This window comes from Vollenhovia emeryi, unplaced genomic scaffold (genome assembly GCF_000949405.1).
Source record: "Vollenhovia emeryi isolate VEMERY1.0 unplaced genomic scaffold, V.emery_V1.0 DF939132.1, whole genome shotgun sequence".
Lineage (NCBI taxonomy): Eukaryota > Metazoa > Arthropoda > Insecta > Hymenoptera > Formicidae > Vollenhovia > Vollenhovia emeryi.
Genome location: NW_011967234.1, coordinates 1203234 through 1226641, shown reverse-complemented (window position 1 = coordinate 1226641; position 23408 = coordinate 1203234). Strand labels below are relative to the sequence as shown.

General features: G+C 42.6%; 1 protein-coding gene across 1 annotated transcript; it reads right to left on the bottom strand.

Annotated features, from left to right (window-relative positions):
• Positions 1 to 376: 376 nt before the first annotated feature.
• On the bottom strand, positions 377 to 22128 carry LOC105568013. The gene is made up of 2 exons (XM_012023351.1): positions 22035 to 22128; positions 377 to 884 (listed from the first exon to the last, which is right to left on the bottom strand). The coding sequence occupies exons 1-2, from the start codon at positions 22051 to 22053 to the stop codon at positions 454 to 456; spliced, it is 450 nt and encodes a 149-aa protein (XP_011878741.1). The 5' UTR covers positions 22054 to 22128; the 3' UTR covers positions 377 to 453.
• Positions 22129 to 23408: the final 1280 nt, after the last annotated feature.

Genomic DNA, 23408 nt, shown 5'->3' with positions numbered 1-23408 from the left:
AGTGAAGAGAGAAAACCGTTTTCAAAAGTCGGATCCAAGCCAGGGTGGTGGCGATGTGACTTACCCGTAGGAGGGTAGAGGGACGTTTCCAGAGCGTGGTTTAGGGTAGATAGGGGCGAAAGTCACTGCACAGCCCCTGTGGGGGCCACTAGCCGGCTTCGTGCCTTCGTCGCGACTTCAGGAACTCCTGTTGCCGACTCTGCTGAAAGCTGTACACTTGGAGAACCGGCGGTGCGGGACGATGGAGCAGGAAAGTGGACAACGTCCTGTAAAAAAAAAATAGAACGCTTTGACCATCCATCGTAAATCTCAATTTTTCTCATGGATACCTTTAAAAATTCACAAAATCAGCGTGGCTTAATTATACATATATGTTACGTTTGAAAATCAATAGCAGTTTCTGTATCAATTTTCATAAAATGATATATCGAAAGACAAAAATGTACTTACGTATTATAACATAAAATCTCGAAGACAATCACATTCGTGCCGCTGTATGACGTTAAGGGATGTTACACGTCCCGATGGTGTCCGAACTTCGTTCTCTCTGCCTATAGCATCTGTTGCCCTATCTCCCTCTTTGTGCGCTGTCGGTATCGTGCGAGTGCCATGGGTGTTAAACTTTATTAATATCCTTATCAAAAACAGCGACGTGGATAACTGCGGTAGTTGCAGTTCGCAGGATTCGGAAGTTCCGCTGCTCCTCACTGTTCGAGAATAGTTCCTGGGGTTTCTCCCGTGGGCGCCGTGGCCAGCCGTTGGGTTTGCGAGTCCTGAAGGACTCGTCCGTATCTCTGGCAAACTATCGTTCGGGACGTGTACAAGAGGCGGGATAGTAGTCGACGTAGTTATATACTGTTTCGTGCGTGTACTCTTGTCGAGATCTGGAATTAAAGTACCACGAAGAAATCTGTGAGTATCAGATGACAATTTTTTTATTTTTGCACCTTGAAGCGAATTTTCACTTAAGGTAATGCATATGTCTGTATGTCTACACTGTAAAAACATTATATGTAAAATTACAATTATTATAGTGGGACCATCTATTAAAGGTGTATATTTACATACGTCTGTAAATTTACACCTTGTAGGTAAAATTATTACCTTATATAATAAATAAACTGCTTGCTTTTAAAATTTAATTATATAAATTTTACAATTTGTTGCAATTTTTACTTGTTTTACAAAGTACACGGATATGAGATCGATAAATAATTTTGCGCGTGCGTGCACGTGAAAGTGTGTGTTTGTCCTGTTTTTATATTATATAATTAAAAAAATATAATTACTCTAAAAGTATAACACATTTACCTGCTAGTATATTAACATTAATTTTATATTGCATATACGATATTTCTCTTCTGGAATAGGTGTTGTAAATACAGTGAGAAACATAATGTGAAACAGTAATGGTAGGCACCTCTCTCTCTTGTGCTTGATTAATGATGATGCTGACGTGACCGACTACGTGTTAACATATTACGACTTTCGAGAATATTAGGGACCTTAAAGCCCTTTACGATCTCGTAAACAAAGGAAAATGGATTTCCGACACGTCACCAAGGATTCGATTTTCAGTTACTGTATTTTTGTAAAATCAATCATGGAATCAGCAAAGGTATTCTTATAACTTTGCACATTTAACTTTTTATAAATTACTCTAAATTATAAATTTGGATATACAATACCATATAATAAATATACTTTATTTAAATGTGCACAGATAATATTTTAATTTCATAATTAAATTATCGAGTCAATTTCAGTAATTAAATATCGTTTCGATAATAATTGAGTATAGCTTCCTCTGCGTTGTTTTATGTAAAATGAGTGTAAAAGTGATTTCATATGTTCAAGCTTTGGAAAAAAAGTTGTCCCCACAGGGAAGAAAAACATTCTGCAACTTGAAGATCTGTAATCGCGCAGCATGAAAAATGCATTAAAAAAATAAAACTTTATTATGTTGTATATTTAGTACTCCTGATATGTAAAATGGTACGCTTGCGTACTTTACAAAGAGATCTTTGTAAATTGTGAAACAAATCAGCGACGTTTAAAAAGGAGTTAATTGCTTACATCCATTTACACACTATCTTGAATACGCGGTAGTCTCTGCGGACGTCTCAAACTAATCTTGTTATAAACATGAAAGAGAAATACTCTGCTGAATTATCGACAAAAATATAACGGGAACAATCTGATAATATAAGACAGCTTTATCCGATCGTTAATTCTACCTTATATTATGAAATTTCTACAGTTTCTTTTAAATTCGACTTATTTATTAACATGATTTATTAACTTTTTAAAAAATTTTTATACTATGTATCGTTTGTGTTGCAGTTATTTATTACTTTTGAAAGAAACGCTTTAATGGTGAATCACGGTTGACCACTTGCGAGAATTTAGTTAATTCTGATCACCCATTGGCGACGAAAGGCTAGTGGCGCTTTGCATGATGGTAGGGAGTAGGTAACGAGGACTGTACTGTAACCCACGCCAGTAAAGTTATGATGGTTTATGAATACTAGCGTAACGAATGCTATGGTGACCCCACGCACCCTACTGAATGGCGCGCCGTTATGCCATAATACGAAACTATAACGCGTGATTTTCTATGCTGAAAATTGTTTTACGCCTATAAATAGGACCTGCTGTGCAGCGACAGTTGGCGCATAAAACTATAATGACTACCGATATGCCATTCTTTTTCTTGTGCAATCGAAGCAAACAAATAAAATGCGATTAACTGGAATTAACGGGGTGCATTTTCATAAATTGAAGTGTCGAGTCATCCTTTCGTCGTAATACGCGAACTTGAAAGTTCAACTTGATGTAAAATATCAAGAAAATACTTCTAATATTTAACTTGCGACGCGACTTGTTGGAAGAATTATAAAGAAGTAAATTATTATATCGAGGGTATCTTTAGATGATTTAATGAGTTCGTCTGGTGTGCATATTGTCTAAATATGTAAATTATTATTCGTGTTTATCTAGTACAATTTATTTGAAGTTGAATACTTCTTGACTCTTTTAGGAAAGAAAACTTTTTCAAGGATGATTGGTACCTGTTTTTCCGAACAGATCGATGATTATTGTTGCAAAACCGGTAGACGAGTGTACCAAGTATAATACAATATATGAGCTTTAGCAGGTACAGCAGCACAATGCGCTCTAATGCCGAATTCGCTAGTCAGGCATTCAGAGACATGACGTATCGTTGACACTGCTACGGGGGGGGTACGATAGCTAGCAATTTGTAAGAGGAACCCCCGTGGAGGGGATGTTACAGAGTCGCATTTAGCTTAGGGCGCAATATGCTGTGGCACTTGATTAAAACGCCATGGTGCAGTCTTTGCAGTATAAAACACTTCTAAGTGGCGATGCAAGGGACTGACTCCGCAGAGGTTAATTTATCCTCTGAATTGAAAGGAAAAATGTTACATGTAGATGCTATTCGCATTTTAAACTTTTATTCCCTGCCTGTAAATTGTGCAAATTTTGCCAAATAATCTTTTGCATATAAAAATAAAACGTTAATATTACTTAATAGGTTTAACAAAATTGAAAGACGTTTGTGAACACTTTAATATTGCTACATAAGTCTTCAAACACCTTCAGCTGTATTTATACTTACATCCCTTTCTCTAAGAATACACTATTTACTGGCCATACGGTCAGTCGCAGCATGTAATATGATGTAGCAACGTATTATACAGCATCGAGAGGGCTCTAGCAAGATACACCGACAGATGGAAGTGTTAATAATGGATGGTTGCGCCCCTCGCTGATGGTTGGTGAATCGAATTATTAAAGACGAACACTTTTTCGTAAGAAAAGGAAATTTACGCGCGGCGTACTTAATTACTTTGGCAATTATCCTCAGCTTCTCTATCTGATTAAGATTTATTATAGACGCACAGCGTTAAATCCTTGTAAAATAACTTAAAGCAAAATATACAAAGATACTTTTAAGTCCCTAAAATCTAACTAAGAAGGAATTTAAAGTAAGAAATTTGTTTATGCAAGATCTTGAATGGCCTTCGAAGGGGCCAAGGATAGAAAGGAATCAGATAATTTTGGCTATTGTGCAGCCCAACGTTTCTGTCGTATTGTGGTAAAGGACGGAAGCGGAAAAGCGGAGCGAACCGCGGGAGGTAACGAAGGAACTGGAAGGACGGGAGGAGGATTTGAGGGTCCGGTGCGAAGCTGGGCCGAGGGCAGGACGACATAATGGACACATTAGTGCCTGGCCTCCAGTTTAATTAGTTTACATTACCGTGGCATCGTCACCACCGCGAAGGGGTTGGCCGCGGACGGGGAGGAGAGAACAAGAGCGAGAGCGGGAACGAGAGAGAGAGCGCGCACGCGGCACCGTAGGGGCAGGCCAGGTTGATTAATCGGGAAAGTTTGATGCGAGTTGACGGAGACGCTAATCACGCCTCGTAACCGAATAATACTGCGCGCTCTAACTTGCAATATTCATGAACCGCTCGACGTACACGTAGCAAACGGAATTCATTATCAACGACACTCGTTAAATATCGCTGCTCGGGAAGAACGTGGAGAGATACGATTTACTCCAAATCCCCTCTTTCGGATTCTGCACTTCTGCCTGTAAAAAGTTATCTCATAGAGAATTCAATCAAGTTCGTCGAGGGAATATCTGTGTCACTCGGGAGTTAAGAACGATAAATAGGGTCTTCGTGTGTGTCGCCGCATTTGCTTCTGCGAAACAGTAATAAACGGACGTGTGAAAAGTTATGGAAACCTTTTTTGGGAAGAAACGCGTTGAAGGTACACAGGAAGCTTTTTAGGCGCATCGCGCTTCTCGAAAGCACGTTGACCCAGTTCGCGTTGCCGGCGATGCTGACCAGCGGATTACGCCGTGCCGTCTCGCCGCGTTGCGCGGCGCAAAACGCGCGGAGATTGAAAGGATTACGACGTCCGCGGGCGAAGCGAGGGGCGCGGATCCGCGTGCACACGCGAACGAGCGAGACGAGAAAGAGGCGCGGCATAGTTCATTTAATTACAAATTCCATTAAAATGAATGCCAGTTCAGAAACAAACTCCACATATCTGCATTAAGCCGCGGGGCAACATGTCTTAATCAGGTTAATATAAATATGAAATATGCAGCGAGTGTTAGCCACGGGTTGCTCGCGGGTAAAGGGTTGCGTGGACGTAGCCGGCATACGTGTGCCACCACCTTACGACTCCTGGGGGGCGCCTTCATATTAACCCTTGCATATTAAGCGTGCGATAACCGGATTCTCTAATATTAACGTTGTCACTCGACGCTCGCCGTGGCGTCAACTTACTCGGCGGTCCTTACCAAATGCCATTTACCCGAAGACGGATCCATCTCGCTGACGAAATAATGCACGAGCCGCGTGCCATTGCTCGCCCGCGGGTAAATCTTGACGGCTTGCGGCCGCTTCTGGCACGAGGACGAAGCAAACGTTTATACATAGAAACAGAATAAAACCGTGCCAGCCGTGTAAATTGTATCCATATAATTGCCATCGTGATCGAAGGATCTTTCGCTTTGGGAGGAATAAAATGTATTTCACACATTATTAAATGTGCACGTTGTGAGTATAGCGTTATCAAAAATACAGCGTGATTCTTAATCTTGGAGGATCTTTCGAGTACAGTCATTTCCGAAGGAGGTATCCTATCAGCGCGCGGCAAAATTACGCGGCACAAGGTATTTGTCGACGCGTGCAGTGTAAACTTTAATCAAGCCGTGCCCGGGTCAGAGAGCAAAAAATGCCCGAGAGAAAAAGTGCGCAGGAGTGAAAAACCAAAGGAATGCAAACATTTCGCTCGGCTCGATATTTTTCAATATAGCAGCGACGCCGTTAGTCTGACCACCAGGGGAAATCTGGCACGGTCTCCGAGACTGGACGATATTATAAATATTAGATCAATTAAGAATTAACAAACGGTCACCGTCCCACCTCTGAGTAACGAAAAGTAACGACTTTATAAGTCACATATGGTTTCGCGTACGTTCGTATGTGCAAGTGTCAAGCATCGTGGCACGTATAGAAGAGAGAGAGAGAGAGGGGAGGAGCGAGAACCGTCGCGGGAAAAAGAGGGTGACATGGAAGAACGGCAGAACGCGACAGAGAGAAAGAGAGAACGGGGGACGAGAGAAAGAACGTTCGTGCGTAGTCCCAAAGTCCCAGAGCCGATCCTGCCAAGTTATTTAAATTCAAATTCGAAATATCGTCGGGGGTTGCTAACATATTGTTTGTTTCGTTTGGACCGCGGCGATAGTGAGAGGGTGAAGGCTATCTCGCGGCCGAAAATATCCCCCTCCTCCAGCCCCGTGTCCGATTGTCACAAATTCTGCATCGATAAAAACAGACTTCCCGACGATTTATATTCGTTATAATCGCACGTAAATTTCAGTCGCGTAGTAATTTAAGGAAAAAAATAAACAGAAAGGAAAAGCACTCTCCGTCGAAATTGTCGATACGCATAAAACGCATAGAACCCTTTTTAATCTGATATTCGTGGTATGTTTCATGTCTTTTACGTTTCATGTCTTTCGCGCCTGTCCAGACCTTATTTGCATACGTGAACGAACGCAATGCGCTACGTACGTTGTCGGAGTTCCAGCACGGCACCGATGTCATGTTCGCGTACACGGTATATTCCCTATCCCTTAACAATTTGCTGCTAACATGCCGAGGAAACCCGCTCGCGACCGTTCTACGACCCTGTACAGATCTACAGGCCTCTTCAAAGTTTCAGATCCTCTATGTCCGTCGGGCAGCGGATGTAGATTACCGTGCAGTATGCAGCACTTCATATTCATACCTTGTTCCGACGATCTTCATTATTGCGTTTATCGCGATCGTAGATTATAATATCGCTTGAAATATGCATGAGAAAGACTTTCAAAGCCTGGGCTGAGAGTCGCGTGTTGCTTATCAAAAGAAAAAGCGAACAAATACACCGCCCCCTAATATTATCAAGTATCAGACGGCAGGAAAGATGATATTAGTGGCGGGCGGGCGAGATAGAAGTCCGGAAGCTTTTTAAGCTTTCGTTGCCACTTGTGCGGGTCAGTCTGCAAAAAGACTTAATTAATGACCAGCCTCTCCCTAAGGACGTCCATGGGACAGCGCGGAGGAGAGACGAGGTGAGCGAGAAGCAGTGAGATGACGGAGTGCCCTCCGAGGAACGACCCTCGATGCAAACTCCTCGTATGAATATGTCTCTGCTAATTCAAACTTCGTCCCAGAGGTAGATGCCGCCTGTTTACGGGAAATATTAAAAACTTTAACGTCGTCTGCTTGACCGGCTCCGTCGCAAGCGCCGTTGCGACATGTGTGTGCCCGTAGATATGCGCGGGTCCTCGTGCCTGAATGCACATACATCGCGAGACAGATCGTTGCTGACGAACTCGCGTTTTATCGCGAAATCTTCTCGAGGTGCCGCGAGGCTTATCTTTTGAGCTTGGAGGGCATTTGGGAGCCAAGTTTTCCTACTGACGGCTCCATCGCAATTTAACGCGGTCATTCCGTACTTTCTTCCCGCGTTTACTGCTACTCGGTAATTTTACGAGCCGTCTTTTTTTTTCCGCCAAGATGCGATCGTATAAGGGTGCCGTCGAGACATGTACAATTCAGTTAGAGGTGCCGTAAGGGCGGTTTTACGTCATATCGTACCACCCTGCTCCTCGTTTCCGCCGCCTTCCCCGGCCGATATTTTATTTAGGCGATAATTGAAAATTCCACGGAATACGACCGATGGATTTGTCACCAAGGAAGGTTTTACACCTGCCTTGAATTTCCCATAGCACCTCCTCCCGTCGTATCCTGCGTCGGGCGACGCTTCTTCCCTCCGCCGTGCTATGGTGTTGCCAAGTACGGCGGAAAAGTGAGAGGAATCGTCCAAGGAGATGGCGATATCACGGCTTTATTGACCGCCCCACGATGCTGTTTCGGTAATCATGCATCTGCTTCGACAATCTCTACATTATCATTCGTTTAACACTTGGTTCTAATAAATTATTCTAATTATCGCCGTATATACTGCCACATTGAAAGAATGTGAATAATTATACATAATCTCTATCTATGTAAAATTACTTTTGTTTTAATAAAGACGCGACCACGTAAATTCTTCAATGTCCATTTATCTCTGCGTTCAAACACAATATTTATCCAGAGTGTCCTGTAACAAAGACTCGATATCTCCTGGAAGAAACGTTTATGTCGGAATCGAATTCACCCTTTCGACATTTTCTCACTCGTTGGCGTTCGTCAGAGACCGATACATCTTAGCGGGTGGTCCAGTAACGCGTGGTAGAAGCGACGAAAATTTGGCGGTCGATCTGATGTAGAGGCGAGGAAAGACACCCCGCACTTACTGCGGTGAACGTGAGCGGATACGTGGAAACGTGAAAACGTGTGTGGAAAAGCGCGTGGAGGTTGGAACGAGAGTGAGGTCAGGGGTGAGGGCGAGTGTGTGGATTGAGGGGACCCCATGGAGTCGTGAAATCCATCAGACCAGGCCTCGAGCCCCGTTTGCTGGCGCTACTTACGGCGGTGCGGCAAGAACGGCATCAACGGGACTGAGGAGACTTGGAAGATGTCGAGGTGGCGGAGGGGCTTGAGGGCCAAGAATAAAATATCATCCACGGTATGTCCCCTTTGAGAACGCAACATCTTTCTCCATCCTCGCCGGTTTTTGCTCTTTCGCATCTCTCGAAGGCCTCTCTCTCCGCTTCTCTCACCTATTCCCTCTTCTTCCCTCCACCGCATTCTTAGCGCGAGTCTGCCGGGGAGTGCACGAGTTGTCACTCGTATTCTTAAATTCGACGGCACCAGCGACGCGCCGCCACGTGCATGCATCCAGGATTCCAGCGTCGAGTTTTCAAAGGATCGCTGATGGAGTGCATTGGCACATTGGAAATGCAGAACCGTCTCGAGCACATCTTGAAATTTGCACCAAGTCTCATCAGGCATTCAGGGGTCCCGGCTATAAATGTCGTGATAAGGTGTGTCGAAGCACACGTCAAAACGCATATGATTATGAGATTGGACTGCGTACTATTTATAATATTGAAATTAATTTCTTAGCATCACGGGCAAATTAAATGGTTGCAACAATAGAAAAGCGCATTCGTTCTTTCGACTTTCCTCGCCATTTCGGACCAATCCAGAAACTATAAAATCGCGCGTTCCGAGCTTCTTCGGCGAAATTCTTCGCCCGGGGGATCGCGCGAAGACAAGGACGCGAAAGAAGAGGCGGTCCTTAAATCTGAAAAATTAAATTATATCGCCGTAAAGAACGATGCCCGAGGGTTTAGTGTCTCGTAGATGGGGCCGACTGACGTGTATACGGCGCGGAGATCGTTGAATAAAAACAGCATTAGTCCGTGCATAATGTATGGATGATGGCGACGTGTCTTGCCAGCGCGACTTGTACGCGAGGAGGGGAGGGGGTTGGAAAGCTCAGACCAAGTAGCCGACTAGCTAAGGGAGCTATACGAGAATGCTGGGAGTCGTAAAGCTCGCGACTGCTCGCACCTTGCCCGTTATAATAATTTAGTTCATGAAATTCATCCTGGTACCTCCTCTCGTCCAAGTAGTTGTCGCACTGTCCAGGAATGTGCAAGCAACAATTTCAATTGCACGTAACAGAAGGATACACTGTATATAAGCAAAAGATACTTATAAAAATGTATGACAATTATGTCCGCCAAGTATTTTCAGATGCGAGGAACACCCGATGAAATTCTTTCGTAATTCGGTGGAGATTTCAATTCTGGCCCCGAGGAAACCCCGGCGCGGTGAAAGAATCTTTTCAACGAGCGGCGGTGGAAGAAATCACGGATAGCTGCCATACGGAATCACGCGGAAGACACCGCCGACGAAGAGTTCGATATGAAATCAACGAAAAGAGCGGGCGGGCGCGGTGGTAGGGCACCTACCGCGGACAAAAAAAATGTATTATCACAGGGCGGCACAAAATACCGATTTGATTTATCAAACGGGAAATCCTATCATCTCCATACTACAGGACTTTTCACTCCGGGTCTTTGATTAAAATGCGAGCTTAATCATCGCACTCTGTAGCCACCTGGGGACTTTGCTCGTCGCTCGCTATCTCCTCCCCCTCACCGTGTCCTTCACCCTCCGATACGGGGCCTCTCTACCTTTTCTTTCCCTACTACGTCTCGACGAAAGCTGGAAAACCAGAAGGATAATGCATGACGCGGTCTTTTGTTGCTCAGCGGTGACAGAGAGGCGAGGTATGACGAGGAGAAATAAGCAGAGAGTCTTCCTGCCTTCCTGTTTTAAGATATTAAAATGTGTCATCAGCTGATGCCTTCGTTACTGCATTGTGATGGATTCCGCTCGCCATCTCTTTCTCGCGACGCGTGTTTCCTCACTCCTGCTCCGGTATACTTCTACTTTAATTACGAGAATGCTACTCGGTTTAGATAGGAAGAGTGTATATCTCGCGCGTGTACTTTTTTCAGACTACGTCGTTGTAACATCTCTTTTCTTTGAGAAACACGTGAATGCGATTAATACTTAATATATTATGCACACTAATAATTTACTACACAAATTCTATAATTTCCATCATTTGCTTTCAAACATTTTTACTGGGGAAAGTTGAAAACAATATTTCATGTTCATTTAATATGTGTGCTACGTCTCCGATAATAAACCTAGTGGTAACGGCGAGGGTGGAAATTTACTGTGCGAGAGAATAGAGTCACAAGCCTTACGGTTTTTATGCGGGGGAAGGGGTGACGATTGACAATCGTCAGTTTTCCAATTTTCGATAAATCATCTCGAGACGACCGCGCAAGGGCATCAATAGATCCGCGACGATATCAGGATGTAAGGCGTCGGCGAGAATGTAGGGTGAGTAGGGGATGGGGAAGTTGGTGGCGAAGGTAGAGGGTGGAAAACGGAGAGGAGGGAAGGGGTGGTTCTCGGGGCTTCGTGAGAGGATGGGTAGGCGAAGTAAGGGAAGGGGATGGGGAGGGGGTGCAATTTCCGCGGCTCGTGATTGGGGCAGCCTCCTCGGGGAGCAAAAACTCCATCTACAAATGAACAGCCGTGACAAGAGCCATAATTTCTCGGGGCTGAGCCGCAGCTACCGTGGCTTCTGCCAGCCGCAACCTTCCTTTTCGTTTCTGACATGATCTTATACACAGAAGATGGCATACGGCCATGTCGAAGAACTCAACAATTCAGATCTTAAAGAACCTCTCGTCGAGATGCTTATAGAGTTTGCTCATAGAGTTTCCACCATATGCTTTTACATTTTTTGGGCATTGTGAAATTCGTCAACTTACAATATATAGATTTCTCGTCGCGACGTATTGTTTTGTCTCACAGATAGCATCTCTCCGCCATTGAAATTTATTAACATTAAAGATACCGTGGTGGTGTTGGATAAAGTATATAAATAATAAATTTACAAAGCCTTGAAAAAATGACATGGTAAACTCTTGGATTTAAATATTCTTTGGATACTTAGCTGGCTCTCCTTGGCGTACGACAACGTCTAATGGATAACTTTGCGTATCCGTGTCAGGTGTCATTTCAATTCGCGGCGGTCGGGCTCGATCGAGAGATACCGATATCGCGACACGGGGCGTCAGACTAGATAGAAACGACTTTCTGAAAAGTTTCTTTCGACGGCACCTCTCACGTCGATCTTGGCGTCGAGCTTCACTTATATTTCACGAGTATTCCGAGCTATCCTCTCGCTCGATTTAAAACTGCATGATGTTATACGTAGCGACCTCGGCAGCACAGTTTTGCCGAGCGACCGGCACGGTCGATCTATCAGTGGCAATTCCGGGCTGCAACGGAGAACACGGTTATTCGCGCGAGGGGGAGGACGGGACGCCATTTTCCGGTGAATTTCTCGCTTGGTAATCCTACCACGTCTGTGGAAGCGAGCCCGACCCTCCGATCCTAACCGGATCACGCCTCAAGGATGATGTATGATTGTGCCCACGAAAAAATTAAACGTACTTGATAAATAGAGTTGGCGGCAGTGACTGCGCTCGCGGAAAAGCGAGGGGAAGGAAGTGAAAAGGTCGGTTTAGACCATGCTACAACTGTGTGCCGCCAGCTATAGCGCTAACTCGACCTACCGCGCCTTTCGGTTTTCCTCCGAAATTCAACGTCCCGCGGGACGGCCCACGCTCGGTGGTTCCGCGCTGGAGATCGCGTTCGTTCGATCACACTTTCCGTAAATCATTAAAGCCTTTTAGCACGTTCAGCTCCGCTGAGGAGACCGTGTCATTGCGCTTCTCTGATCGAGCCGGCGCAAGCGAAACGCTTGTGCTGAAATTTACAGCGATCTGACCAATTCTTTTCGAGATAAGACGAAATATCTATGACACACGAAAAATATTGTATTTTTATCGAGACTGAATATTCTGTGAAATATATTTGTCGGCTTTTCAAAAATTCAGTGCTACTGTGTGTCAAACACTCTCGTCCAGTGCTGCGCACAAAAATTTAATATTCATCGTCGAAATGTATAATATTTGATGCACTTAATACCGCTACCAGATAACTTAGTTATGTTTTACCGAATCAAAGTTACAATCCATAGTGAAACGATTCGAAGCTGATACGAACTCTTCGAGGGGGTAGACCAGTTTCCAAAGTCCAAGTTTTGGCCCCGAAGGAACTGACCTCTATTACGCGGGGTTAACCGCTTGGCATTCTCACTTCCGGCAAGACTTTGATTGGTCTCCCAATCCTATTAGTCTTAGATACCAAACCCTTATGACATTTCGGTTTTGTCTCACAATCGCATATTTGCTTTCGAAATAACGTTTTTATAATAACAGCGAGAACCAATGACGATGATACTTTTTATTTTGCAAAATATTGGTCTTGAAGACAATGAAAAGTTTAACAAACAATTAAACTTACTTATTACTTGTATGTAAAAGAATAATGCAAAATTAATAATTATGTAACTATAATTTCAAGCATTAGTTTGCTTGTTTCGAAACAGGATATACAATAAAGCTAATAATATTCAGTGACTCACTAAAAAGTATAACAAAATGCATTTTAGCAGAATGCGAGAAAATATATATTTTACATTTAGTAACAGTGAATTTTGGTCGTATATGTTATTCCAACAGTCCAAAGAAATGTTCCCGTTCTATAGAGAAACTGTCGCGTTCGTATGCGTTATTTGTAAAATATTCGTCGCCATTCGAGATATTTTTCATCGCGTACCGATTTTCACGTTTACCCGATTTCGAAGTAGGAAAGCGTATAGATCAGATCCGTGTAGGGTACTACCTTCTTCGTGCATTCCACGTTTCAAAGCATATGCAGATGGATAGATGGAAACCTGTGACGTCGGTTCCCGCCTTGCCGTGGAGTCTCCGGAGACACCGTGTGTCGCGACCCTAAATAATACACGAGCATATTTTTCTATCGCACATGCGATGTCGTTGGCACCGCTGAAAATACACGATTGTCAGCATCCCAATTTATTTTCAAGTTTTAAAAGACAAAAAACGTCTTATATAAGTTTAAATTATTACAAGAAACGAATGTGCTCGATAGAATGTTTCATAGATCTTCCACAATTGTGCAAAGTTCTACGACAAAATTAAGCATTTTCTGTTGACGTTACTTCGATGATGCAGATAAGGAATTTTATAAATTTATAGATTTACTCAATTATAAATATTATAAATACATATTTTCAAAACTACGTTTATATAAAATAAATATCCATCAAAATCAATATCTTTGATATTAACAAATTTTAATGAGAGAATAACAACTTCTGTAAAATAATATAATGCAATTGAATAATCCAGTAATATATTACTTGACGAAAAGAATAATGCATCGTCTATAAAAATTGCTATACGTCGGCTTTGATATTATTTGCAATTGGTAACGAATAATGAGGTAAATTTACCGTTTTAAAATAATAAATCATTTTATATTATACACGACATTGAACAAACTTCATAACACAAAACGATAATTTCAAAAAGAGACTTTATTTTATAGGAGTGCCATGTTGTGGATAAAGATTGAGACAAAAGATGTAGAGATTCTCACGTTATGAGAGGAGGCGGTGAACAGTGAACAGCGGTTTTTGCAGGCGATATTAAAACTGTATGAAGATAAATATCGCCTTGGCTCTCAGAACTTGAAGAACTAAGTATTAAGGTATGAATCATAAAGATACGTCGTTGAATTACGATCGCGTTTCATGTTACATAATAACTGAGTCTTACAAAGCTGTTAATTTTTTTCCACCGTAATATAACGCGACATTGAAAATAACTTAAATTATATTGCAGATTTGTGTGAAAAATTATGTGCCAATAAAGCGTACGTATAACACATAATTCTAACAAATGCAATAAGTAATATCTTAAATGACTGCATTAATGAAGCCACATCTTGGGCACGTTACGCGATTCTTCATTTTGCAAAGTGAATCGCACGGAGCCCTTTGGCTTGCAAAATTAATCTAAAAGCGATTGGAGTTTGCTTAACGCGACGTTAGAAAGTCGATGGCCTTACGGATGGCCGCGGCCACGCGTTCTCATCGCGCAGGTGCAGGAGGTTGGAGCTGTGCTCCGCAATTAAGAGCGAGGTCCCTGCAAATTAAGAGTTAAGGTGCATAGGTGGCCCCGTCGGAGTGGGGGCCCAGGCGGCTGGCGGATTTCACGGGGGTTGAAAGCTGCGAAGGCGGTACCGGACACGCCCCTGGTGGCCGTACGCGCAACCACTGTGCGCCTTTCCTTGCGATATTCCACCTATATACCCCTGAAAACCCTAGTACACCCCGGCTGTCTCTCTATTCCTACTCACTCCACCCCCTTCGCACTCGGCAAGACGGCCGGGCTATGCACAGGATCGGCGCGGAGGGCGCGAACCTACGCTGCACCGCCGTGCACCGCGCGCATCTTTCGATATCTTTTTATTATTGTACCGAAAGTACGGCCGCCATTAATCCTCGTACCCCCCGATGCTTTCAAATCGGAGATGCGGTCGGGGCAAAGTAGCTCTATGCTCTTTTCAGCACAGTGCGATATATGCGTTTTTCGGTGAGCGTACAGTCACATGATTCGCAATACACAATTTCGTACGTTTTTCATCTCATTGTTAGAGCCTTTTTGTCTTCTGTAATTTTCATTTTTGCGACACGTTCGATAATTCACTATTAATTTATGTCGATTTAACGTCGTCCCGAAAAGAGGACAGAGAAAACTCGAGTAATGTTATTATTTTTCAAGAAGGTATCAACAATTGAAACTTGTCGATAATTAAAACTGCTCAGTAACTAAAAAGAAAGCACATCTTCGCCCATTCAAAAGAATATTATTGTAAATAAGAGGGTGGATGCCTTGTCAGGCTTTATGTCTTAAGCAATAAGCTTGATGAAAGATTGAGTTACACGGCGAAATTGTCGGCGATACGGGTCGGCGGTAGATTAGCTGCCAATCTCTACTATATTTTGGGAATGATGCCTATGTGCACGCGCGCGAGGTTTCCCAATACTTTTGGGACGAATTCGGGAGGGCACGGGCGTAGAACGGTAATTACGGGAGTCGGAAAGTCGTCAGCCTCGGTCATAACTTCGTAGGATTCCCAGGGGGGCACGGGTGCAATTTGTCGGTAGGCTCGGTAGCGCGGCGGGTGAAAAGGACCGGCCGCGATTATTTGGGGCGTCGGATGCAGGATGCAAACAACGACGAGGGACGTCGAACAAATGACGTGCGTCTGTTTGTGCATTCGTCTCATTCCGTCGATCGTATGTCCCCGTCTGTTCCGAATTCGTTCGGTGTACGAAATCGCGGCTGGGCTGTCGCGTTGTCGGGGAGGCAAAATGCCGCTTGTAATTATAAGACGCGTCAATTTGTTACGCGGATACTGGAACCAATGTAAATTACTTCGATCTATTATCGATCTACTATATCTTCGATATCTATGGACCATTGTGTCCTATCGTTTGCATTTTCTTCGGATGTTGCCACACAATACAATATAAGTATATGATATAAAAATTATGTTGTAAAAATTTTTAATATTAACATAAGTAATGTTAATAATTTAAAAAGTTTCTCTCATTTTCTGTACTTGAGTACCCGTAAAAAAGCATGGTATTACATGTTAAAGAATATATCTGGTATCATATATTTAGATGACACGCCTGTTCCTCAGAATCGTGAAACACACCTCGGAAGAATGCGACATTATATTCAACAATTATACTTTGTATTAATTATCAAAGTATTGATATCTACTAATTTTTTGCAAATATCAAAGGACCAAAAAGAAAAGAAGCTAGGAATGCCTCCAGCGCGAGGCGGGTAACATCCGTCGTATCCGGACCGACGATGATTCGCGGTGCGAAAAATCGCAGTCGTCGCTTTCGGTACTTGCGGCTCGCGCATCCCGAGAGCTACGGCATTGGCCGCGCGGAGGTTTTATCAATGATTCAAGCGCAATCTCATTTCGTATGATAATCTGCGGACCCGGAGAAATATTCATCGTGGCGGTTCGGCGGTCCTCATGAAATTCCGTGGCTCTCGCGGCTTCTGCGCGCCTTAGGAAGCCACCGGGGCCCCGTTGCTGCTTTGCGGGATTTTCGTATTCTCCTGCGAGATGACGTTGCCCGTGCGCAGGACACCTTGATACATGCAAGAACATTCCGGTCGGCTTCTCCTGTCGGGGGAGACGAGAAGAAGCAACGACACCAGCGGTCGGATGTCCGCGACCGGGCGGGAGAGCCGGGGGAAGTTCTAAGTAGGAACGAAGGGAAAAAAAACCCAGAGTTCTTCGCCAAAGTTTTGGCGCTAGCCCCGAGACGCGGGAAGCCGCGGGATTACCGCCGATAGGGGATGATACTTTTGTGAGTCGGACACGGGTAAATGATGGATCGCCCTGGTCGTGTCGAGGAATGTAAAACTCGCGTAAATCTCAGGCTTTCGCGCGGCGAACTGACGCACGGCATAGCTCACGTACTTTGCACTTCGTTCGCTCGCGAGTTTCGCCGCTATCTTTTTCGTGACGGTCATGCTGATGAGAACTGACGCGCGTTTCCGAGAGTTTCGTACGAGTCGTTGCACGTCATGCGAGTATGCGATTTTATCATGCGGCTAAGGATATTTAAAATAATGCGTAAAGTAGCCAACTCGAATGTTACATCGCGCGACGTATACTCTCTAAGAGCCAGTCAGTGCATTATCACTGAAAACAGTTATAGAGGAAAGACCTCTATCATGAGATAAGGTTCTAATATGTGACAGCAGGTTTTCAACATCAAAACTTAATTACAAATCTTTATTCGCAACGATTACACGATCTAACGATGAATTTTCCACTAAACAGATTTCATTTCAAGGGCAATAAATTAACGATGAAACCAATAGAGGATGCCTATTAATTTAGCAAAAACCCTGCTATCTTATATTACAAGTTTATCTCATAACAGGGGACTTTCCTCTGAGTACAGCACTGAATTATTCAATCAGTGTGAATCAGTGAATATTCACTGTTTTCAGTAATAATCCACTGATTGGCTTTTAGAGAGTAGTAAGAGATTTACTTGTCAGATATAAAATATTACGTGAATCGTCCACAGAAGTGGTTGATTTTATTCTAATTGAGAAAAGAAGAATGTATCAAAGCAACGCAGTGTGTAGACAAAAAAAATGTCGTTTAGTCGACAGACCGCAATGATCCGCGCTCTCCAGAGAATCTCAACGGGCGCGTACCTGACCGAAATCCAACCCAACATTCTTGTGGAACTCGGAAAAGTCAAATATTTGGACCGATTGCAGAGTCATCGAAGGCCTCATGCGCGTGGCTTTCTTTCACGAGAAAATCGGTGGTTTTCACGCGATTCACCAGCGACCACGCAGTTCGAAGGAAAGAAACATTGTTCGAGTTTCGTTGTATCCTCGGGGACGTGCTCTCCTCCGCCTCGCCAACAGCTGATTAATCGTTCTGCTCTTCCCCGGGGGACCAGGGAGACGCATCGAGCGGCTTCTTTGTCGTTGTGAATGGCGTTTCGTACTGACTATTTTTCGTTTACCGTTATAAGAAGCAGATCGTCTTGAGGAATATAGCGTTTCTTATAATATGCCCCACTCCCAGTCGCACGTTTCTATCGCGTTGGATGATTTTTGAAAGGCAACGAATCTTCACTTTGTATTCATAAATAACCGTTTCTATCCTCAACATTCTGACAAAAATTTATCCATACGACTTGGAATATTTATTAAGTACATCGCATTGATGCAATTTCATTTGAGTTTACGGACGGCCGTTGATATTCTAATCTTACGAAGCGAAATAGCAGTGACTCGGAGAGTGAAAATACCCGTTACAAAGAGGACATGCGGGGCAGTTTGTTAAGGACCGAAGTCGCCCCTGCAGTGCGGTATATCCGTTGCAGCTTAATTTGTTTATTTGGTAGGAGGGCGTGGTAGCAGATATTCGTAGGGTAGGAGGGTGAATTGCAGCGCGATACAATGTTTTATTTAAATACGTCGCTGCGATCCAGCTCGCGCCCCATGGGTGTCCTGGACGGTAGCTGCCTACACTTAATATGGGAAGCGACAGACTCATTTTTATTTCTCAGTCCCATGGAAACCGACGTGGAGGACCTCTTTCGTTTTCCGCCCGTCGCGATTTTATGAGTTTCGTATACGTTCGCGTCGTAAACCAGTATTCTGCATTTCGTAGTGCGTGCTATTTTATCGTTGACATTTATAGCCGGCAAAATCGACGTATTATTATGAGACTCAATTTATTTATTTTACCGTTTATTAACATTTTATTTCGACAATAAAATACTTCTTTATTACGAAAATATTTATGTACTCATTCTACATATGACGTTCACGTATGTACACGCGACAAAAATATCTCTTTTGCAATAGATACATGTATTTTAAAGAAAGTTACTTATTATTTAATCGAGAATTGAAATAAAATTGTTACTTATTACGTGCCATTAACTCTTTTTTAAATTGTCAAATTTATTTCATAATTGTTAGCCATCGTTCTACAATGATAGCGAAGCATTTGTGTTCATATCTTTATAAGTAAAATAAGTGTGATGAAGAGAAAATCTTTTAAAACACCGGCAATCCGTGCTATGCCGGTTGTCGTTATATTACCCTTACGCCGTGCACAATGGAGATTTTTTGAAAAGACTGCATGAATTCTAAATCGGCATTGGGAGCACGATATCGTGCAGTATAATTTGAGTTAATTCCGCTGCGGGGAACAGGAGACTCGATTAAAAACCTCGGCTCATTGTCTTCTGTTTGCTCCTGGTGCACGTTCGACACTGGCCAATTTCCTCGCATCTTTCTCGGTAAGTTAAGCGTAAAAGCGTAGCGGAAACTTCTGTAGACTATTTACCCTAGCTTATCTTGTAATTTTCAATTGATCATTAATGATCTAGACACACTTTGTGGCTACATAGCGTGTACCTTTAGATAAAGCTCTGATCACTTGACTAGGAAATTACCTTACTACTGAAGCCGAAAGCACTCGACCATCGAAGATTCTCCGTGAAGATAATTATGAATTCTCTTTCAAGATTACGTCGAAATCCCAGTGGGTTATCACAGTCAATGAAAGACGGCCCAAAGTTAAGGATGTCGCGTTGAACGATCGAGCCAAGAACAGAAAGTTTTGTCCCTGGCACAGTCGAGCAAAAAGTTATAAAAATTATGGAAATATTACAATTTCGTATTGATATTAACTGCAATTTTCGAGCGTGATTTTACCGAGTACGGAGCAAACGGTTAAACTTTCATCCGTCGGTCGTGGACGTGAAATTTTAATATCTTTTGGGCAACGAGTGAAGACATTAGATCGCCAAGGACGTAGGCAAATACGGTTAACGCTGTTTGCTCTGGTTTGAATGGTAGTTACATGTGTGGAACCTGTGCACCGCGAGTGAGATCTTCCTACCCTGTGACCTTCCTCGGCTCAGTGCGTAACGGTCCCTCAAGTTAAATAGTATAATGGCCAATTTAAAATGTCCCGGAGTATCTAAGATTTGTGTTTGCCCGTGGTCGAGATGTGTTTGAACGACATCTCGTCTCTGAGAACCGAGAATGGAGAAAGAACATAGTTACGACCGCGAAGAACCCCATGGGCCTCGGACACATATTGGACTTTTAGAACCGTGTACGAGATGTAAGTTATAACTCGTTTCTTTCATGATTAAATACAGAGATATTAACTACTTATATATATATATATATATGTAGCTTGTACAGATAACGTAAGCGTAATGTCTTTGCAGCAAGATTCGCGATATCAATAAAAAGTCCTGTTATCAAAGAGGATATAAGTAGTTGAAATATAAATCATTCCCTTCTATAACTATCGCTGAAAAATCGATGCATGCGGAATAGTGAAACGAGTAGGATGAAAAAATATATTTTCGGCGCTACGTTTTACGTCTGCCAATCCAGTATCGCGAAACTAAACGTATCACGCGTTCCTGCCGAACATGATCCCGCGGGATGGAGCACCCAGCACGCCTATTTTTCACGTGATAACCGTAGAGCGGTGGAAAGGGGACGACGCATTATTGCATTGTCCAGTTTGATAGAATCCCAAAATCCTTCAGGTTCTGCGACGCGGCCACGCGAGGTGCCTAGCAATGCGCCTTGCGGCCATTTTCCCTAGGGTACGCGGTAACCCATCAAACTTTTAGCTGGACATCCCCCACCCTGGTTCCGGTAGTTCTTCTTCTTTTGCTGGAACGTGCCAGCAGCCGGCACTCCGGCGGACTGTACGGGGGATCTTCTCGTGATGAATATTGCAAGGGGCGCTTATTGTTTCCACTCACAAATCATCCGCCGATGTCTCGCGGGGGGCGAGCCGCAATGTTTTATTCTCCTCCGGTCGACAGGGTCGACACCGGTGGATCTAGCCGGCTTGTGTGCACGCAAGAAACCGTGTCCTTTCCGAAAGGACCGTCTTCGCCCGATGGCAAGACATATCGCTGCCATTATGTGCCGGAAATCTTGTTTGATTGAAGCAAATGGTCGTTGTAAAGGATTTTCGAGAATAATCGTGAATGTCGCGGTGGCATGCAATAAAATAAATCAATTGTACGTGAACTTTATGAAATTTTCATCTTTCACCGAGAAAAAAGTAAATTCGACTTGTATTTTATACCTTGATATTTCAAAGTGCTTTTGTATTTTATATGTGAATAAATATATTACAGAAAAAGTTCTTATTTCTTCTTTTTTTTATAATTTTATTTTTTATAAATTTAATTTCAAAGTAAAATACCAAGTAAGCTTTATTACATTTTCTTCGTACAATTGTTTCACGGTATACAGCCTCGCGAAAGAAATGCGCGTTACTAGGAATATATGTTCCAGTTCTTTACGAGGGAAGCTAAATGGAGGTTGGGAAAAGAACGTGAACTCGTTTCTTTTGGTGGCTCGAACGCCACCCTCGTCCCAATTCCGTAACAATAATTTTGCAAATAGCCGGCGGAAGCCGCTGCTAAATAATGAAGTATCCTGTCGTACGGGAAGATTCAATTTGCGGCAACGCATTGGACGAACCAAGGTAGAAGAAAAAAAATTTTGTCATAAATTTCCTACGAATTTTTCGAAAATATTTTTAACATTATTTTTACTTCCTTGCGATCAGTTACTTGTTGGCTTTTCATCAAGTTTTTTCATTATTATCGTAAACTTTATATTACTAAAACAGCACTGCGTGCGCTACATGCCTCTCTTTCTCTCACTCTCTCACTCTCTATCAACTATTAACAGATATTGTCAATTTTCTTCGCCTATTTTATTTTTCCACAATTTATTTTTATTTCACATCGATATATTCGATGTACATAAATATTCCGTTTATTGCATAATGTAGATCTACTGCACTTCTTATGTATATTCAAATCATTTGAATAGATAAGACGAAAGAGTGGATATTAATTTTGCAAGTAGCAAATAATATATATAATAATACACTCACCGCGTGGTTGCTCCGCCATTGTCCGATGCCTCCCAGTCCTCCTCTTCCTCTCAGATTTCCTTGTTGCACTCACACAATATTCACTCGCGAGAAAATAATTAACTACGATCGCGCGAAATTTCGCGTGACACTCCCGTACGCGACGTAAAATACCGCAAAACGCACAAAGTAGTATTCGTGTGCCGTATGACTTTTCGTCACGCAATTCAGTGAAATCAGCAACTCGCATGTTATTTTGCATTCTTGATGTGAAAGTAGCAATGAATAAATCACTTTTAAGTTTACGATGCGAGTATCGGGAATCAAAGCATCTGAAGTAAAGAAGCAGTTATTAATCCGCGACGAAAAGATATTTCACAATCCGAATTGTCAATTTAATTCTTACGCGAAATAAATTGTGCGAGCAAAATACCCGCTACAATGAAGTCAATCAATTGTAACAATTAACTAGGATAATTCTTGATTACAATTCGAGATACAACGTAGCGACTTTCTTTACTTCCTGCCTCTTCGAGCTACGAAGTATAACAGAACGAGATACAGCAAACAACACAAATACTAAAGCCGTACGCCAACAAATTTCTCTATCGTTTCTCGAAATTGAAAGACAGGTTACACTAAAATCCACAGATAATTCAAAGCGCGATACGTAAACCAGATGTAATCACGATAAAGTATTGTGATTTACATTTATATTTTATTAGATAAATTAGTCCCGTAAAGTATCTATGTACGTAGATAAAAAGCCGTCGCCTCAACGTGCAGTTTATCATTACAAGTTGTAGAAATAGTTAATCGATGAACGTTACTTGTTACTGATAAAGATGTACAAATTGATAGAGTTTTATTCCCATACTCGTCGCGATCGCGTTTCGGAAATGAATAACGTAAAAGTAATACGACGCACGGAGCGACTCTCGACGCTACTTGCCGGCTCGAGGTTCGGCGAGCGAATAATAGCGCGACGACCTTCACGTAAACAACCATCGTCACACGATGCCGCGCAGCAAGAAAAACAAAGGCGAACGTTGAGAATACGTTATCCCGCCTGCCAAATATGAAATTAAATGTATTGTATGTTAAAAATTCTATACCTAATATTCTCTTTTCCTTTCTCTCTCTCAAACTACTTTGTTCAACGATTGTTGGTTGTAGGTACATTTTGCATATCGTTCTACGGATAATTAGTAATGCTTAAGGTAACGATTGACTATGTTCGATCGAGAAAATGTTGAGAAAGAAAGAATCGTTTCGAAAGAAAATTTTCTTAAATTCTATAAAATTCGCGTGCTGAATAAAATTATTCAGAGACGTTACATCAATTTAGATGTACATAAACATACGTTATTCAATTGCAAATTTTAATTTACTAAG